Source organism: Rhinatrema bivittatum, chromosome 2 (genome assembly GCF_901001135.1).
Source record: "Rhinatrema bivittatum chromosome 2, aRhiBiv1.1, whole genome shotgun sequence".
NCBI classification, from domain to species: domain Eukaryota; kingdom Metazoa; phylum Chordata; class Amphibia; order Gymnophiona; family Rhinatrematidae; genus Rhinatrema; species Rhinatrema bivittatum.
In genome coordinates this window covers 527573953-527593224 of record NC_042616.1, presented here as the reverse complement: position 1 = coordinate 527593224, position 19272 = coordinate 527573953, and the positions used below count along the sequence as shown (strand labels likewise).

The 19272-nt window shown below is 45.6% G+C and overlaps 1 protein-coding gene across 1 annotated transcript in view; it reads right to left on the bottom strand.

The window, feature by feature from the left end:
- Positions 1–7476: 7476 nt before the first annotated feature.
- Positions 7477–19272, bottom strand: part of PARD6G (par-6 family cell polarity regulator gamma) — a 224338-nt gene continuing 212542 nt past the window's right edge. Inside the window, exon 3 of the mRNA XM_029590795.1 lies at positions 7477–10476. Within this exon, the coding sequence (XP_029446655.1) occupies positions 9620–10476 (857 nt within the window). The 3' untranslated portion in view covers positions 7477–9619. The remainder of the gene's footprint in view (positions 10477–19272) is intronic.

Genomic DNA, 19272 nt, shown 5'->3' with positions numbered 1-19272 from the left:
TAAACCTTATTAGTTGGGGGTAGGATAGGTGGAGGATGTAGACTTGTTCCAGCTAGTTGATATCCGTATGCTTTGCTGACTATCCAGGATATTAAAATTCTAAGTTTAAGCTTTCACCCTAGAAATGTCAAATTTTGTACAAACTCCTGAAAGTTTTGGGGACCTTGGTGATGGCTATAACTTTAAAGCTCAGCTTTTGAAAATATCTAAAAATCTGTATATGCTTTAGAGCAGTGGTTCTCAACCTTTTTTCTGTCGGGACACACCTGACAGATGGTTCTCACATGTGTGACACCCAGAACACATGACCATCATGGAGCTAAATGTAAACATATACTCTGTATCCACAGGAACCGCCCTGACCCCCTAACAGTGGGTGCAGAATAGAACTAGGACATTCTCCTTTCAATTTACGTTGCAAAAAAGATATTTTTGGCATCATCTCAGTAACAGCAACAAACAGTTTCCTGACACAGGAGGTAGGAGCCTGTTCCCTCTTGCTTGTTGATGTACCACATGGCCATCTGGTTGTCGGTCTGAACCAGGATGACCTGGTTGGAAAGGTGATCCTGAAAAACCCTGAGAGCATATCTGATTGCACGAAGCTCCAGGAAATGTATTTGGTGTTTGGCTTCCTCTGGAGACCAAATGCCCTGAGTTTGCAGGTTTGTAACATGTGCACCCCAGCCAAGGTTGGAGGCATCTGTTGTCAAGGTTATTTGAGGTTCTGGAGCCTGAAATGGAAGGCCTTGAAGAAGATTGGATTGGTTTATCCACCAAGCCAGCGATAAGCGAAGCTGGTTGGTGATGTGGACAATGGTGGACATTGGCTGAGAAGACTGAATCCACTGCGATTTTTGAGTCCACTGCATTACTCTCTCATGGCAAGGCAGGCCATGGGAGTGACATGCACCGAGGAGGCCATATGACCCAGTAAGATCAGAAAGTGACGTGCAGTTGAGTGTTGTCAAGACTGCCGTCAATGGTCCAGAGAAGCGTGAGAGCTTGATCCTGAGGTAGGAAGGCTTTCACTTTTAGAGTGTCCAAGTCAGCCCCTATGAACGATAGGGTTTGAGAAGGAACTAGCCTGGATTTTGGATAGTTTATGAGAAACCCTAGGGAGATCAGGGTATGCAAAGTGAGACGTAGGGACGTCAGTTCAGTTTGCTGAGAGGGAGCCCTTATCAACCAAACGTCGAGATAGGGGTAGATGTGGACACATTACGAGGCACTTGGTGAAGACTCGTGGGGCAGATGCTAGGCCGAATGGTAACACTCGATATTGGAAGTGTTTTGGGCTTACTAGGAACTGCAGGAACCTGCGATGTGACGGAGTAATTGAACATAAGAACATGCCATACTGGGTCAGACCAAGGGTCCATCAAGCCCAGCATCCTGTTTCCAACAGTGGCCAATCCAGGCCATAAGAACCTGGCAAGTACCCAAAAACTAAGTCTATTCCATGTTACCGTTGCTAGTAATAGCAGTGACTATTTTCTAAGTCAACTTAATTAATAGCAGGTAATGGACTTCTCCAAGAACTTATCCAATCCTTTTTTTAAACACAGTTATACTAACAGCACTAACCACATCCTCTGGCAACAAATTCCACAGTTTAATTGTGCATTGAGTAAAAAAGAACTTTCTCCGATTAGTTTTAAATGTGCCACATGCTAACTTCATGGAGTACCCCCTAGTCTTTCTATTATCTGAAAGAGTAAATAACCGATTCACATCTACCCGTTCTAGACCTCTCATGATTTTAAACACCTCTATCATATCCCCCCTCAGCCGTCTCCTCTCTAACCTCTTTAATCTTTCCTCATAGGGGAGATGGTTCCATTCCCCTTATTTTTGTAGCCCTTCTCTGTACCTTCTCCATCGCAATTATATCTTTTTTGAGATGCGGCAACTAGAATTGTACACAGTATTCAAGGTGTGGTCTTCACCATGGAGCGATACAGAGGCATTATGACATTTTCCGTTTTATGAAATGTGTGTGTAGGCGTCCTGGATGTCTAGAGAGCAGAGCCAGTCTTCCCGTTGAAGAAGGGGAAGAGAAGAACCCAAGGTCACCATCTTGAACTTTTCTCTTTGTAGGTATTTAAGGTGCGAAGATCCAGTATTGGGTGAATACCACCTGACTTTTTTGATATCAGGAAATACTGAGAATAGAACCCCTGCCCCTGTTGGGAGAGGGGCACTGGCTCTATTGCTTGGGACTGGAGGAGAAGGGAGACCTCCTGCTCCAGGAGTGATGAGTGGTCGGATGTTCCCCACGTAAGCCGAGGTGGGGAATCCAGTGGAACAGAGAGAAAGTTGAGGTGGTAATCCTGAGTTACTACAGTGAGTACCCACCGATCTGTGGTGACTGTCTGTATGCCATGGTTTGGAGAAGTGGCACAACCGGCCTCCGACAGGAATAGTTGGAAGTGGAGGCTGGGTACTGCTCTCTAGAAAGGAGTCAAAAGCCAAATGCTGGACCTGGCTGGGGGACTGGCTGTGACTTCTGCACTCGAGGTTGCTTGGATTGGCCTTTTTGGTAAGGCTTAGAAGGCTGACCCCTGGATGCCGGGGGATAGTATCTCTTTTGCTGATAGACTTGACTCTTGGAATCTCTCCTAAAAGATCTTTTGGAAGAGGAAGAGAGATCAGAAGACAGTAAGGAGAGCTGGCACAGAGTCTCTTGGTGGTCCTTGAACTGCGCCACAGCTTCTTGAATCTTTTCACCAAAAAGATTATCCCCCCACACAGGGCAAGTCAGCTAACCTGTCCTGTACCTCTGGTCTGAGGTCTGAAGACTTTAGCCAGGCCCATCTTCTCGCACTAATACCTGCCGCCGTTACTCTGGAGGTGATGTCTAAGATGTCATATGCCGACCGCACTTCATGTTTGCCAGCATCTAGGCCTTTTTGTGCTAGGGCATGAAGTTGGTCCTGGAATTGCAGAGGTAAGGCTTCAGCAAACTCCTGAATCTTTGTGAACAGGGCCCTGCTGTACTGGGTCATGTACAATTGGTAGGAAGCAATGCGAGAGATGAGCATTGACCCATGGAATACTCACCTTCCAAATGCATCCAGAAATTTTGTTCTTTCCTGGGGGAATGGAAGAGAGAGGTTTGGAGCATTGTGCCCTCTTCTGGGCTGACTCCACAACCACTGAGTGATGGTCTGAGTTCTCTGGAAGCCAGGGGCTGACTGAACTAGATAGGAGGCATCTGCCTTATGGTTGACAGGTGCCACAGAGCCAGGGTGCTCCCAATTTCTCTTTAAAAGGTCCAAGAGGATTTCATGAATAGGGATAGACATGATTTCCTTAGGAGCATCAAGAAATTGGAGAAGCTCCAGCATCCGATGCCTAGAGTCCTCTTCAGTCTGAAGCTGGAATGGAGCTGTTTCAGACATTTCCTTTACAAAGTTGATAAAGGACAAGTCCTCTGGAGAAGAACGCTTTCTTTCATCAGGAGGAGAGGGCTGTGAAGGCAGATCATCTGTATCCTGGGATGAATCATCGGTCCCTTCTGATGAACATAGGACATCATAAGGCTCATCACCAGCTCCCATATGTTCATCAGAAGGGAGTAATGGTGTTATTCCGGAAGGTCCGGGCCTAGGCATCGATGGCCGAGGAGGAGGAATCAAAGGCATTGATGGAGGCACTGATGGATCGGCGACATTGATGGTTGTGTCTGTGGTAGAACTCTGGAGGGCGGAATTGAGATCAGTGTTTCTTCTTCTGTTGACAAGGGTATTGGTGAGGAAGGAATTGGGGCCATCGGTTCCCTCGGATCCACTGGTGGAAGGGCACCGATTAACGCATCCATTCTTGCCAATAGCGGGGCAAGCGCCATGGGTATCGGATCGGTGGCCAGAGCAGGAAATGGCATCGATGGAGGTTTTAACCCCTGGAGTGCTTTGCCGATGGCCTCTTGGATCATCTGATCCAATTCCTCACGGAAACCTGGGGCATGGATACCTGGTTCCGGAGTAGGAGGCAGCACTGGCGGAGCCGGAGGGTCCACCGGTGAAAGTGGAATCGAGGCTCCCAGCACCTGTCCAGGTGGGGGAACGCCTCTGTGACCCAGAGACAGAAGAGGATGGGGCCTTTTCTGTACAGGACTTCGTCAGTGGCTCAGAAGACGTCGACACCGAGGACTTGCCTGTATCAGTGGCATGAGCTTTACGATGACTGTGTCGATGTTTTTCTCGATGTTCTCCTCGGTCTTTTTCTTGAGGAGGAACAACAGAGGGGGTCGGCACCTGCGGAGTCATCGAAGCCGGTAGGGCAGCAGCGGTTTCCCGGTGCTGGCACGAAGTAGACTGCACTGGTTCAGGCAACGAAGCTATCGATGGAGTCTGTGTTTTTGGCCGAAAGAGAAGTCCCATCTTCTCCAGCCGAGCTTTGTGACCTTTTGGTGTCATTTGGGCACATTTGGTGCAGGTAAGGACATCATGGTCGGACCCCAAACACATCACACAAACCGTGTGAGGGTCAGTGATGGACATTGTTCGAGTGCAGTCGGGCACCTGAAACCCGGCGCCATGGCCTCACAAAATTTAGCCACGGTGCGGTCAATGGCCAGTAGGCCACAAGGGAAAAACTCAACGGGAATCGACCGCAAGCAGGTAAAAAACTTACAGTTCGACCGATGAACAAAGATATCGATAAGGAGACCCCTGTGGGGTAAGCATTTTTGAAAGTTTTTGATGAAGTTCCATGAGGAAAAATTCCTGTCAGGAATCTCTGAAGAGCTCCTTAACCCGCGTGGCTACTGCTGCGCGGAAAAAAGAAGACTGAAGGGGGACCCCTGCTGGATGCAGGGTTGATGCCATGCTGGGCATGTCCAGTAGGTGCCAAAGTTCTAGAAACTTTGACAAAAGTGTTCCGTGATTGGGCTCCATCCTGTGATGTCACCCATATGCGAGGATTAACATCCTGCTTGTCCTGTGAGAATCCGGATTTCCAGCCGGGCTCCCAATCTGCTGGCTTGCGGGCCTGGGTCAGCCGGGGGATTACAAATCTGGGTAATGTTTTGGATGGAGATGGGACAGTGTTGCCTAAGGGAACTGGTAGATTACTATGAGTTAGCTGTTTTTCATGATTTCTCCTATTTGCAAGTTAAACATATTGCTTCCCTCCCGCCGGCCTCAGTACAACCAGCACATTTTTAGATGTTAGAGACCTCTTTACAGTTATGCATGGACTGTCCACCCTTCATGTACTATTATTACAAGTATATCAGAGAACGAGGCCGCATTGACCCCAGCCTATTACTGGCTGATCGGTGGAATGCTGAAGGACAAGTCCAGGTCACTGACTCTTTAATTCATTCCTGTTTCCAAAAAATACCCCAGGTGACCCCCAACATGTATTTTCATGAGATGCAGTTTAAGTTTTTGTGGCAGGTGTATATCTCCACTAAGGTGGCATATCAGTCACATTTCATATCCTCGCCCACCTGTGGGAAATGTAACAAGGCGGAGGGAAAGCTTATCCACCTGTTTTGGAGTTGCACGCACATTCGACGATACTAGGGGTGCATTACTCATTATCTGGCAGCCTTGCAAGGCATAACCATAACTCAGTCTCCTCTCTTGCTGTTTGACTGGATCTCATCGCCCCTCATATGAGGAAGGGGCTCTCGCTTGTTCTTTCGCAGAGCCTGTTACGTGGGCAAAAAATTAATCCTGCTACTCTGGAAAAACCCAACGCAGACGACCTTTTGGGAGTGGCACAATCACCTACATTGACTTTTGTAGATGGAAAGTAGAATTTCTTGGACCTCGCCGAGACACAGGGGCAAATTCCTGCAAACTTGGCGGGTCTACCTTCAGTCTCTGTCGCACCAGAGACTGAAGGTATATCCGCCTGGTTCTAAATGGTTGAGGAGGAAGGTCTGGACTTAAGTTGTGACACTTGGTAACACAGGGCACTAATCCTTGAATATGGGGGGGAGGAGCGGGCGGGAGTTGTGAGTTGAGGGCGCAGGGATTTGCTAGGGTCGAGGGGAGGGCAGGTAAAGGGGGAGGGATTAACTCCAGGATGGGGTAATGGGGAAGTACAGTTGATTGTATTAACACAAATACCTAATTGCCATATTTGATATGTAGGACAGCGGGCTCACGCAAGAGTCACGGTGTTCCCGCTGTATCCATTGTTTGCCTGTTGTTTTTTTGCAATGCAATGAAAATTGTTTGAACTAAAAAGGATGCACCAGGGGAGCATTGTGTATCCCTAGCGCTCAAATGCATCGGACGCACACAATTGCAATGCGCGCTCAATACATGCATCCGTTTTTATACCGCTTCTTCTAGCCGATTTTGCTGAAGATGCCCATAGCTATGGGTGTCTAAATTGTGCGTCCAGAAGAATTTTTTTAAATCAAGTCAAAATAAATTTACTACTGAAAAATAAAGGTCAGTGTCACAATGATATTAAGTAGGAGGAAACACAGAGGACCATATTTTTTAATTTCTCATGAGCCCTTGACTCATGGATTGACTTTACGCCACCTCCGGGGCTGGAGTTAAATTTTCCATGTTAAAAAATGTGCATCGGAGAGTAATAGCTAATAGCCTCATCTACATGGAATTTACATGTGATGGGTGCTATTGGTTACACATTTGTTTGGGCGTGTTTTGGACATGCTTATCTCCTTATTGCATCAGGTGCGCTAGGCTGGGCGAACTGTATTGCATCGGCCCCATAGAGCGCATTTCCTTCCCTGACCATTGTACAGCTCCCCCCTCCCCCCCCCCATGCAAGTCCTTGCTCTTCAGTCCCCTAATTCTCCAGTCTGCCCTCCACCTACTGCAGCTCTTACTCTCCTCTCCCCCTCCCCAGCCTCCACTATGCTGCACCACCACAGTATTCAATCTTATTGCTCGCTGCGGCCCTGCTGTTGTTTCAAGGATTGAAGTTCATCATGCTAGAAGTAGGGCTCAGTACTGAACAGTACCACGGAGAAAGCCCTGGTGTGTGTGGCCCCTAGCTGAGGATTGTTGCCGCAATGACTGAGATAGATGAGTTAGGAGGGGATATAGAACAAAAGAAAAAATCCCCAGGTAATCGTGAATAAGGGCTGATGGTCCTGAAGCCCTAATAGGAGCCACTTATGATTAAACTGGGAACCCAAAGAAGCAACTAGTGAGCTAACTCTCCTCTCCCCCCCCCCCCCCATGTAAGTTTGATTCAATGTTATTGTAATTTCTGATTTCTAGTAAAGACAGCTCCTCTCTTGCGTTAACTAGCTCTACCATTTATAATTGCTTTTGATCTCTACTGGGTTCAAGGTGTGTAACTCATCTGCCAGTCAGTAAAATCTGTCACCATGGAAATGGCATCATTAAATTATCTGTCATCAAGGACAATTTGTCATAGAAGTGAAGTCATAAATAACTTAAAATGGTTTGAGTGTACAGTTTTTGAATGTCAGCCATTTTTCCCCCCCCACATGAAAACAGCATTAGAAAAATGAATGTTGTATTTTTCTTTATTAGCATTTGTTGTATTAAAAATAAAAATGTGCAATAAAGGGGTAAAAACAACTTTCCATTTCTGTTTTGAGTTTTCCCTTCCCCACTACACAAACTGCATAAAACCTAACAGATGTAAATTTTCAAAATCGAAACATAAAAAAAAAAACTGGCTCTTTCACTGACATACAAAAACAAGACAATACACATTACAAAAAGTTTAAAATAAAAGAAAACGATACATAAAGCCAAGTGGTAAAACATTAGAAACAATACAATTGTATCTTTGTTCTTAATACTCTGTGAAGATGTTACACAATTTAAAAAAAAACCCAAAAAACAAAAAAAAAAAACCGAGACCAACTTTAAATTTGTGGCACTCTACAAATGAGGGGAAAAAACCCAAACAGGTTTTCTTCCAGTGGTTAGTTCAGTTATGAAATCCATGAGGTTAGTCTTAGCTCACAGTCCTCAGAATACCCCACAAGCCCCTTCCTCTCCCAGGCCCACCTACCACAAATGAAGATGCAAGAGATTCACAGGACTAATGAGACAGATGCTGACCCAACGGATTGTGCTGTGATTTAAGACACATTCCTTCTAAGCAATTAGAATTTCAGATAAGACCTTAAATTCATTTTGTGGTTTACACAAAATTTGTGATTTACATCAAATCAATCACTTTACATCCGAGCTCCAGCTCCTCCTCAAAAAAAAAAAAGGATATGTTTTCTTAAACTCATGCCAGGACAACACTGAAAAATTATAAATGACAGTTAGTGGTCACTACAACTGATAATTTTACCCCCTAATACATATATTTTAAAAATGGATGTTTTTGACTCAATAGTATCAAATTTAAATAATTATTCAACCCCCTCAAGGTCATGCTCATTTTGATGCACAGTTCTTATACCTACTGAACTGGTCCAAGTATGGAATTACTGACATGTCCTGGGACAAAGGAAACTGCACAGTACTGCTACTGTCCACTAGGTGGTGCTGAATGCAAAGAAACAGACAAATCTCTCCCTTTTTGGGGGGAAATTAAATAAACCAAATCTCATTTGGGCAAAGTTTTTCTCCTAGTAACGGAATCACCCGATGTATCTTCCCTCAGACTGAAAATATACTTGTGATTTGTGTAATACAATGCACTTTGGTGGGATTAGACAAAACACATTGCTGAAGTCCGTGCAAGCCTGCTAAAGCGACCTTTTGCCTTGGCCCACACCCAGTGTGGACGTATCATGTGCTACAGATCTTTCAAGAGTATCTAGAGATTTGATTTAGTTTGTTCAGAAATTCTGCCGCCGAACATACCAGCTCTGTGCTCTCTTTTAAGCTTTCTCCCCCGCTGGACTTGTGAAGGAGCTAGGGCTCTGGGAGACCTTTGTATTGTGGTTTGGGGCACCCCAGTGCATTTCCAAAATGTAATTTACTCTTTTATATTAGTGCTGTAACAGGTCACACCCAGAGAGTTTTTTTCAGTCCAGCGGTCTGCTTGGTTGCACTGGGCTAAAAATCTGAAAGCTACAAAGGTGAGGGGGAAAGATAATGAGCATGTGTAGATGTATCTTTCCCCACCACCTCAGGAATGTCCCCTCCCCCCCCTTTACTATGAACAGTAGGCATGGAAAATCTGATCTCACAGGATTTTGATCAGCTTGGTTTCTCTCAGTGGTAAATATGCTAATATACTCTTTAAATAGCCGTAAGATCATTTGTCATCAAATATCCTGGGGTTTGCCACTAATCCGTATAGCCCCACACAAGTGCAGCAGACAGCTCAGACAATTCCAGAGGGCACATCATTTATAGTTTCCCCTTTTGTATATCATTTAAAATATCTAGGATTAAAATGCATTTTTTTTTTTTTTTTGCAATAACCCTCCCCCTCCCCAACCGAGGATACAGGCATGCTTCTAAAACACCCTTTGCCCATTTAACTTGTCTTCAATGCTGTAGGCCTAATCCCGTCAATTGCATTTCTTATAAACTAAAGTCATTTTTTTGTTCCACTGAGGAAGAGTCTTAAGGATTTAATTTTGCAGGGCTCCCCCCTCCCCGCTTTGGTTCTGAGTACAGCAAAGTCAAATATGTTTGAATTGGCACTTAAGACTGGAACACAGCTTGATGAACCATTAGAGTGTAATCACTGTTCCATCTTCCTCGATGCCTCCTCTGGGGATAACCAAACTGTGTCGCGGGTCAGTTTTTAGAGTGCTCAGCAGTTTGTGGATACTGCCATTGCTTTCCCGCCCAGTGTGGCTAAGTACCAGGTCTCTCTGCAGCCTGTGGCTAAGGCTACTGCCGTTGATCCTGGACAGGCTGCTGGAGGGGAGGCTGTGCGATTTTGGAATGTGCAGGGGCTCCAGGCTACCTTCTATAACAATGTCTGGCTCCTCATCGCTCTCCATTTCATCGGGGTGGAAGTTCTGCAGCAAGTGGGAGGAAGGCAAGCTGTGGTGGCTGGCTGTGCTGTCTGTAGACTGCCCGGAGCTACCGGACGTCCTGCTACTCCGGATAATATTGTTTCTTTGGTTTGCTGGCTTGACGGTGATGATGAGGTTGTGGCTGTTGGCGATCATCATGTCCGTGACCTGGTCAAGGGTTTTCCCGGCTACCTCGATGCCGTTTACCTCCAGCACCTCGTCGTTGACGGCCAGGAGCCCCGTGCTCTCTGCCAGGCCTCCGGGAACCATGCGTGAGATGAAAATGCCGGGCACTTTTTCTAGTCCGTGGGGAGTCACCCTCACGCTGGTCCCGTCGCGGATATAGAATCCCAGTGGTTTCTCGCAGCCGTGTCGGTACAGTCGCACCCTCCGGTGTGTCTCGGGCAGAATGTCCACGTCGATGATGGAGGACACGGGCCTGAAGTCGTGCGGCATGCTGATGTCAATGTGTGGCCGTTTGCGCAGGTTGTCGTTGCGGAGCGTCACCAATGCCTTTTTCCTCCGGGTCAGCGTGTTCGTTCCGAAGTTGCTATAGTCCACTTCCTCTGCAACCAGACAAGAAAATATCCAAAGTCATACTTATGCCATTACACAAGACAAACATTATAGAGAAAGAGGGAATCAATTACAAATAATGATTAATTTAGAATGTTGGTCTGCATATTACCTATTAGCCCTAATTTATTGCTCATAATACATCACTAGGGCACAATTTAGCCTCTAAGGTAGCTAAGAGCTACACAACACACTATATTATTAAACCCCCCCCCCAAAAAAAAAAACAACCCAGACTGTACACATTGCCAGGTGGGAAGGAGATCTTAGTAGTGGTTACAAAGTCGGAGGAAGTGGTACATGGTTTTGATTGCAGCACAGACAAATTAGCATAAAGGTCACACTGATCATCTAACATTCTGTAAAGCTAAGTTAACTACAAGTGGTGCATGAAAAGGCACCATCTAAAAATTGCTTGAGAAAGAATTAGGACATGATGCACCAAAACTCCTCTCACTACAGCACATGACCTGCTAAATCTGCATTGGTGAACCTGTGGCCCTCCAGCGCCTGAGGTTGCATCCACTGCCAAATCTACTGGTACCCCAAGAGATATAACTCGCTATGGAAAATGAAGGAAGTCCCACCCTACGAGGGAACCCATCAGCTTGGTAATTCCAGACATCTGTAATTAATCAAAAAACAAAGCTGTGGACCACTTAACTCCAAAGAAACAATATCCCAAACAGAAAAGCCAGCGATTATCTCAGATAGTTATGATGGTATAATGACTTTTTAATGTTAGGCTAAAGTAAGCATACAGCCTAAAACAAGTGGAAAAACAAGGTCTAGTTATAATCATATAACAATACCGGTCTTGAAAATCTTCTAAAGTCTTAGGAATAATCAATTTTTAAAAATTTTTCGGGCAAATACATTTTTTCAGGAAGACCACACATAATAATGAACACCCTCGACATGGGTCTGATCAGCTGTAGTTCAGAGCTACTAGCAAAAAAATAACTTACAAAAAATTTTTAGAAACCAAGGGCCTGATTTACTAAGGCTTCTCTCCCATTCCGCGTCTTCGGGCAAAAATGCTTAGCAAACGAGGCCCCCCCCCCCCCCGAGTACTTAACTTGTCCTAGAACGATCCACTTACAGAGCCGGTGTGGCCCATTAGGCGAACTAGGCGGTCGCTTCGGGCACCGACCATTAGGGGGCGCCGAAGAGCAGTTATGTGGGGCCTGCGAGCAGACCCTATGCCGCACGTGGCAAAGAAGAGTAGAGATTTGGCAAGCCGCGAGCAGTGCCCATCTTGCTCGCGGCCCAGAGAAGCACACACTTGGCGGACGCAAATGAGGTAGGAGTAGGGTGTGTGTGTGTGTGTGTGTGCGGGCGCAGGGCAGAAGGTTCGCCTAAGGCACCTAATATCCTTGCACCAGCCCTGTCCACTTAGCTTCAGCATTCAGAGTCAGATGCCAAAGGCAGCATATGTATCAAACTGCCCGACACCGACAGCGTGTTTCAGCGATTACCTCCTGCTTCAGGGGCTATGCAGATAACAGGCTTCAGACAAGTGTAGAACTTAAAAATGATTTCCAAGACCAGTGTTGGTATAGGATTATAAGCAGACCTTGTTTTTCCACTTGTTCTAGGCTGTGCGCCTACTTTAGTGTAACATTAACAGCTCATTACAGCTATTTGAGAATCCCAAACATTTTTCATTATATCCTCCCTTCCTCTCCCCCCCCCCAATCCCAAATCCTCCTCAACAAAACAAAACATTTCTCAATTTCACAATAAATCACTGCAAAACCCCAAACAAGCTTTGTAAAGCAATTTTTCCAATAGCTGCTGCCGCATCAGCTTTTTTTTTGTTTTTGAATGGCAGCTGTTTCGCCAGCTCCAAAAGGGGTTTTTGATTACATCGGCGAGAGAGGCATCCAAAGAGGAGGCAAAAATGAGGGCCGGCAAGAACTGCCTTCCCCTACCGCCAAGCGCACACCAAATTAACTTTAAGAACTAGGTTTAGAAGGGAATCAAGTACTTCCGCAAGTTACAGGAAGTTTTTAACTATCCATGAGAACCCTCCTTCCTAAATCGGATTTGGTTTTCCCTAGAACGACTGCTTTAAAATAGTATTTACCTTCTTGGTGACAAAAGCAATTAAAAAAAAAAAAACAAACAAAAAACATTTTTCAAACTCACTTCATTAGCAAGGAAGGGGGGAGGAAAAAAACAAAAAACAGCCAGTGCCGGTGCCAAAGCTAGTAGAGCATAACATTTACTTTATTCTCATGAAATAAGAAATCTGAGATCGCCTGAAAGAGCACCGGGAGCGCCGCGCCCCCCCCCCCCCCCTGTTGCTTAGACAGCTGCTTTTCAAGAAGGGGGGAGAGAGGGGGGGACGACACGACTTGTCTGCCAGATGAAAATACCAGTGGGTAGCCAGATAACATTATGTAAACAAAGCCCGAATTCCACCGAACTGGGGCTGCCAGACTCCTGTACCAGGGGTTACTTTGCAGCGCAGCACTGCAGTGTGTGTGTGTGTGTGTGTGTGTGTGTGTGTGTGTGTATAATGTATTCTCTCGCATTATTTCCTCTGGGAGCTGTGGAACGGTAATTGACAGCTCTGGAAAGTACTTCAAAAGAAAGAATTACTTCCACCGAGGAGAGCTGCACTTCCAGGCGGCACGGGAATGGGGCCAGCGCCTCATTAAGCCGAGGAGGGCTCCCTGACCGAGCTGCATTACACGGGTGTCCCCCCCTCAACACGGCGCCGTGAGCCTCGCGCGCACTCGGGAACTGCCGCCCGCCCGGGTGCCCTCTCCTCTCTCCACCTATTAAAAGGAAGAAAAGATAAAGAGAGGCGCGGAAAGCAAAGGCCCCCAAATTCTTTTGAAAAAGGTAGTTTATTAAATGTTAAATCGTATAATTTCTTTGCTCTTCCTAGTGATTTAACAAATGGCTGCAAGGGCAGTGACTGGGAGGAATAATCAGTCCATTTATATTATAGGGAGATTATTACTGGAGATTACTAGATTTAAAAAAAGGAAAGTGACAAGGGGTGAAATATTCCAGGTTCTCTGCAGTCTGGGCAAAGGAGTGTGTTCCAGATAATGTGTTAGTCTTGTCTGCTGGCGGAAATGGAGTTGTGCAAAGGTTTATTTTTAAGATTGAGTGCTGTTTTCTTCTTTATTGGTTACTCATCTACTGTAACCCGCCAAAATCTTTTGGATTGCAAGGGATAAAGGTATTGCAAATAAATAAATACAATAGGAAGATGTAACAAAGTAGCCAAAAATCCTTATTTATTACAAGAACTGAAGAGACCTTTACTGTAATACTGGGTGAGTGGGTGGGGCATGGCAGGGAGGCCGACTCTGGTCCTCAAGAGCCACAAACAGGCCTGGGTTTTCAGGCTATCCATATTGAATATGAACGAGACAGATTTGCATACAGCGGAAATAGCGCATGCCAATCCATCTCATCCATATTCACTGTGAGCAGGCTGAAAACCAGGCCTTTATGTAGCTTTTGATGACTAGAGTTGGACATTCCTACTCTAGGGGGACAGAATTAAGAAAGCTTGTGGCCTGAGCTTGCAGGTGAGAGATCCCGACTGCTTATCACGGCCTGCTTGGAAGCCCGCAGGCAACCAGGAAAAGAAGCATAAAGATGAGTTTTCTTCTCTGGGTTTGGGATGAGGGCAGGGACAACAGGTGAGACAAGAATGGGGATGAATGAAAATGCCCATGGCCTTTTCTGCCCTTTTTTTTTTTCCTGATGGTCAGCCCCTCTACTTCCAAGGTTTCATTTTCTTACACACTGGAGAGTGATCCCTCCTCCCCCATTCAGCCCTACTAGTCTGCTATGGCACTGCAGCCTTATACCTCCTAAACTGGACTAGCAATACATAATTTCCGAGGGCTATGCCCCCCCTTTATCAGGTCACTGCAACTCCACAATAAAAACGTACTATCTACAACTTACTTGCTGATTTATTTCTGCATATCTATTTCAGCCCTTAAGGCATAATAAGTCTGTAAAGTCCCTCAGCAGTTTTTGGTACACATTGAAGCAGGTTAGCTAAATGAAACTTCAAGTCAGAATGGAGAAGCCCCAAAATATAATTTTAGCATTAAGACATGTATAAATCCTACTTTCTTACAGTATCAAAACCCAATATTTTGCCTTTTAGGTTTCACGTTTACAGTTTGTTTCAGAGGGAAAGCAAGTTTGCTTACCTGTAAACAGGTTGCTCCATAAACAGCAGAATGAATCAGATGACAGGTGATGTCATCTGACAGCGACGTGGATCCCCCTCTCATAGCTCAATAAAGGTTTTACTAAGCATGCGCAGACACTGCATTACGAGCTCCTCTGTCTCTTCCAGCACTTAAAGCTTTAGCAAGGTAAGTCAACTCTGCAGGGAGGTGGTGGATATTAAATATGGCTGACCCTGTCTACAAAGAACCCTATTTACAAGTCAGCAAATATGCTCTGTCGACAAAGGCATACATTGCCATAATGCATGGGGAATCCCAAGTTGAAGGTTGTGTAACAGAACCTGGACCTCACCAGCGAACTACAGGGTGAATAGGCTGTGTAGAACTGCTTGTCCAAAGTCAGTTTCCCTGGGACATGCCACAGGCAGTAATGGGTCATAAAGATGTGAACAGATGACCAAATAGCAGCTTTGCATATATCTTCAATGGAAGTGGCCCTGGGATGAACCATTGCCACTGAAGTCACCATGCCTTTCATTTGATGAGCCTCGACAGAGTCTGTATTCTGTACGTAGCCAAGCCCATAGCAGCGGGCTATATACAGTTCACTAAGCCAATAAGAGAGTCCTTTTGGTAACTGCTTTTCCAAACTTGTTGGGATGACAGTTGAGAAGCTTGATGGTGAGGTCGAGTCCCTGACAAGTAATACTCTAGGGCTATTTTGTAGTCCAAGTAATGAACAACCTGTTTTGAGTGCACCCAGTTCTCAGAAGAAATGCTGGCAACACAATAGCTTGATTAATGTGGAATACTATTTTCAAAAGGAATTTAGGGTGAGTTTGTATAACAACTCTGTTGTGAAAAAACTGTAGGTGCTGTGAATAAGAAACCAGAGCCTGTAATATGCTTACCCTTCATGCCAAAGTGATGGCCACATGAAATACTTTCCAGATAACAAACAGCCAGTCTTCTGACCTGAGAGGTTCAAAGGGAGGTTTTATGAGTTAAGCCAATACCACGTCGAGGTCCCAAGGCACTGGTGGGTTTTACTGACTGGAGGCCTGGAATTCCACAGTTCCTTCATGCACTTAGATACTAAAGATTGAAAGAGATTAGCGCCCTGTCCACATGCTATGCCGCAATGGCATCAAGATGTACCTTAATCAAAAAGATTGAGGCCTAAGGACAAGAGAAAGAAAAGATATTGCAGCAAATCCTTTGGGTCACAAAAGAAGGTATCCAGTTAGTTGGTTCCACACCACAGAGAAAGTTTTCCCACTTGAAACTAAGATTTTCTGTTTGAAGGGTTCCTGGCTGAAATCACCATGTCCTCCACTTCCCTGGGAAGAGTAAGATGAGACTACTGCATGCTCAGCATCCAAGCCTGAGGGCTAATTATGGCAGAATCGAGTGGCAGTCTCTCCCACTACTTCTGGGCAATGATAGTTGGAGACATTCCCAAGTATTATACTTTGATTGGCCAAGCCAGGGCTATGAAATCACTTTTGCTTTGTCCTGAAGCATTTTCTGGACAGTCCTGGTAATGAAAGGAATTGGGGGATATGCATACAGTAGCCAGATTTTCCAGTTTGGCGTGAAAGCATTAGGAGCTGATCTGTAACTGACTCTTGACCTTCCAGTTGACTTCTCGGGTAAAGAGACTGATTATCGGTATTCCTTAATGACAAAACAAGTTGCTCGCCACTTCCTGATCCAAGGACCACTCATGAGGTTGTAGAACTCTACTGAGAAGGTTTGCCAGCTTATTCTAAGCGCCCGGATGATAGGACACTAGAAGTTATGCACTGTGATGACTGGCCCATGACCAGATTCAGAGGGTATATGAGCCCATATGTCCTTGCTTGTTTATATAGAACATGGCTACCTGATTGCTCATCTTGATAAAGACTGTCTTGTGAGAGGGCAGTTAGGAGAAAACCCATCGCACATGACAGATGGCTTACAACTCCAGAAGGATGATTTCCAGGCAACTTTCAGCTTGAGACCATGTTCCATGGGATCAGTGTGCCATATATGCAGACAAGTCAGAAGAACCACATGCACTGCCATAGCCATGTGCCCTAGGAGGACATGGATTGACCTTACTGATGTTTGGTTCTGTTGTACAAAAAACTTTGCAAGGTTCACAGAACTCCAGCTTTTCTGGCAGGTAGAAACATCTTCTCCTGAAGATAGTCTATCCGGGCTCCTATCAACTAGATCCTCTGGGATGGGATCAAGTTGGACCAATAGAAATGGACTTGAAAGCTGGAAAGGCTAACTTCTGCTTACCTGATAATTGTCTTTCCTTAAGTCTGCTAAACCAGTCCATTACAATAGGGAATGTCCCTGCTCCACAGCTTGATGTATTAGAGGACACACCTTTATCCATGACTTCGTTCTGGGCTATATAAAGGGGGGGGGGGGTGTCCTGGTCCATTACCAGTAGCCTACTGCAAAAGCGACAGGATCACTAGAAATCCCACCTAACTTCACTCCCACTTTTTTTTTTTTTTTTTAAACAGTACCTATCATCGGATACCAAGAACCACTCTGAGTGAAAGTCCTGAGGTAAGCTGAGTGAGAGACAGGATAACACAATCAGGCATCCCTCCTATACTGCCACTAGTTCCAATGAGTCTCTTCACTTGTGTCTTCCCCAGGCAGAATCTGGACTGGTCTAGCAGACTTAAGGAAAGAATTAGGCATAATTTAACCTTCCTTTTCGTTTGCTAGACCAGTCCATTACATAGAGATGTACCAGAGTGATCCTTTAAACAGGGCGGAAGACAGGGCTGTCTTGTTCTTCTTTGCCTCGAAGGCAGGATCTGTCTTGGCCTGTGTGCTCAACCTATAGTGTTCACCCACATGGGAATTAAGCTTCCTTCCCCTGAAGTAAATGAGCACAACTCAGCTGCTGCTTCACAAAGAAATTGGCTCAGACACTACCCACCACCTCCAGAAAGGCCTCTACCTGCTGGAAGCAGACCCAGCTTCTACTCACTTCTACTGCTCCTTCACCTGCGAGGGGAAAGCAGGGATGGAGAGAGAGGGAGAGTGTGTCTTGCAATGCCTCCCATTTCCTTTTTTGGAGGGGCTGCCAGGCTCCTGAGATCACAGAAACTACTCTCTGGAGGTACCACTGATTGCAGCTACCATTCTCTGGAGGTTTCCCTTCAACGAGCTTGACTATGGAAGAGCCTGGAAGACTGCTCCCACTTGGAGAAGTAACCCGCAAGGATAATTGTCTCAGGAGCAATAAGGACCTAACTAGGCCGGGGACGCACCCTGTCTCTGGGAGCTACGTCCTCTTCACATGTCCACTGTTGTTGGAGACAGAGATTACTGGTATTGGACCAGGACCACGCCCCTTTTATAGCCCAAAATGAGGTCATGGAAAAAGGTCTTGTCTCCAAGTTGTGGTGCAGGGAAATCCCTATGGTCATGGACTGGTCTAGCAGACAAAACAGAAAGCTGGATTGTGGTGTGGAGGGACCGAGAAATACCAAAGGAGGTCAAGCCCATCACCAACTAGTCATCTAGGTATGCCTAATGAAGGCTAAGTAATGAGATTAAAAGTTTTATTCTCAATCTTAAATGGAGGTGTGGAGCATACAAGTTTATAAGTGGTGAGGCCACAGATGGTTATGGAACCCCTTCCCCTCAAGTGTAAGGGGCCTTTTCCTTACTAAACAAATACAAATAGCAGCCCTTGGTAAAGGGTAGACATTATTCTAGTTTTGCACCTCCCTCTGTGGGAGGCAGTAATCAGTTTCTGTCAGTAGGTGGGTGTGGAAATACAACTGTAGGAGTTTTTCAGCCTGGAATTTTTCCTGGAAGCTTCAGCTCCCTAGTAGAGAGGAGAAGGTGGCTGAAAGCTGGGACAAAAGATGCTCCCTCGGTTTAACTCCATGCCGGAGGAATTAGGAGGAAGTTTGTAAAGCATTAAAAACCTCTTTCTCTCCCCATCTCCCTGGAAGCAGGACTCTCCAAGTTTGGAATCCTCCTCAACCACAGGAGGAATTCCTGGGAGCAAAAGCCAGAAACAGACCATATGGATAGAGAAATATTTATACTTTGATCCAAAGGAACTACCTACATAGTGATTTCAACAGCCCCAGAAAGATAAAACAGATTTTGAAAATTTAGTCATCAGCCAAAAGCTTTTAGGAGTTAGTGAATTGTTTTCCTTGTTTTGGTTATTTTCCCTTCTTTTAGTCTATTTGCGTTCTCCATTTTTAATTAATTTATTTTTACATTTTCTTTTCTTCCTTTTTACCTTTTGCTTTCCTTTGCTCTTCCCTACCATCTCCAAGCAATCTACTTTCTCCTTCTCTGCCATTCAGGGACCCTTACTGCTTTCCCCTGCTTCCAAGTACCACTACTTCTTTTTCCCTCGCTCCAAGAGTGTCCCTTTCTCTTGACTCCTTCCTTCCTGGCCAGCTTCTTCCCCTCGGCCTTTCGAGAGTGGCCCGATTCTCCATGGGCCAGGCCATCCTGTTGGCAGGCTATCACCTAGGTCCCACCGGCATTAGCTGCTGCAACGTTCTATAGCCAAGACCCTACCTGCGTCTCTTCCATCAGACCCTAGAGCCGAGTTTTAGGGGCCTG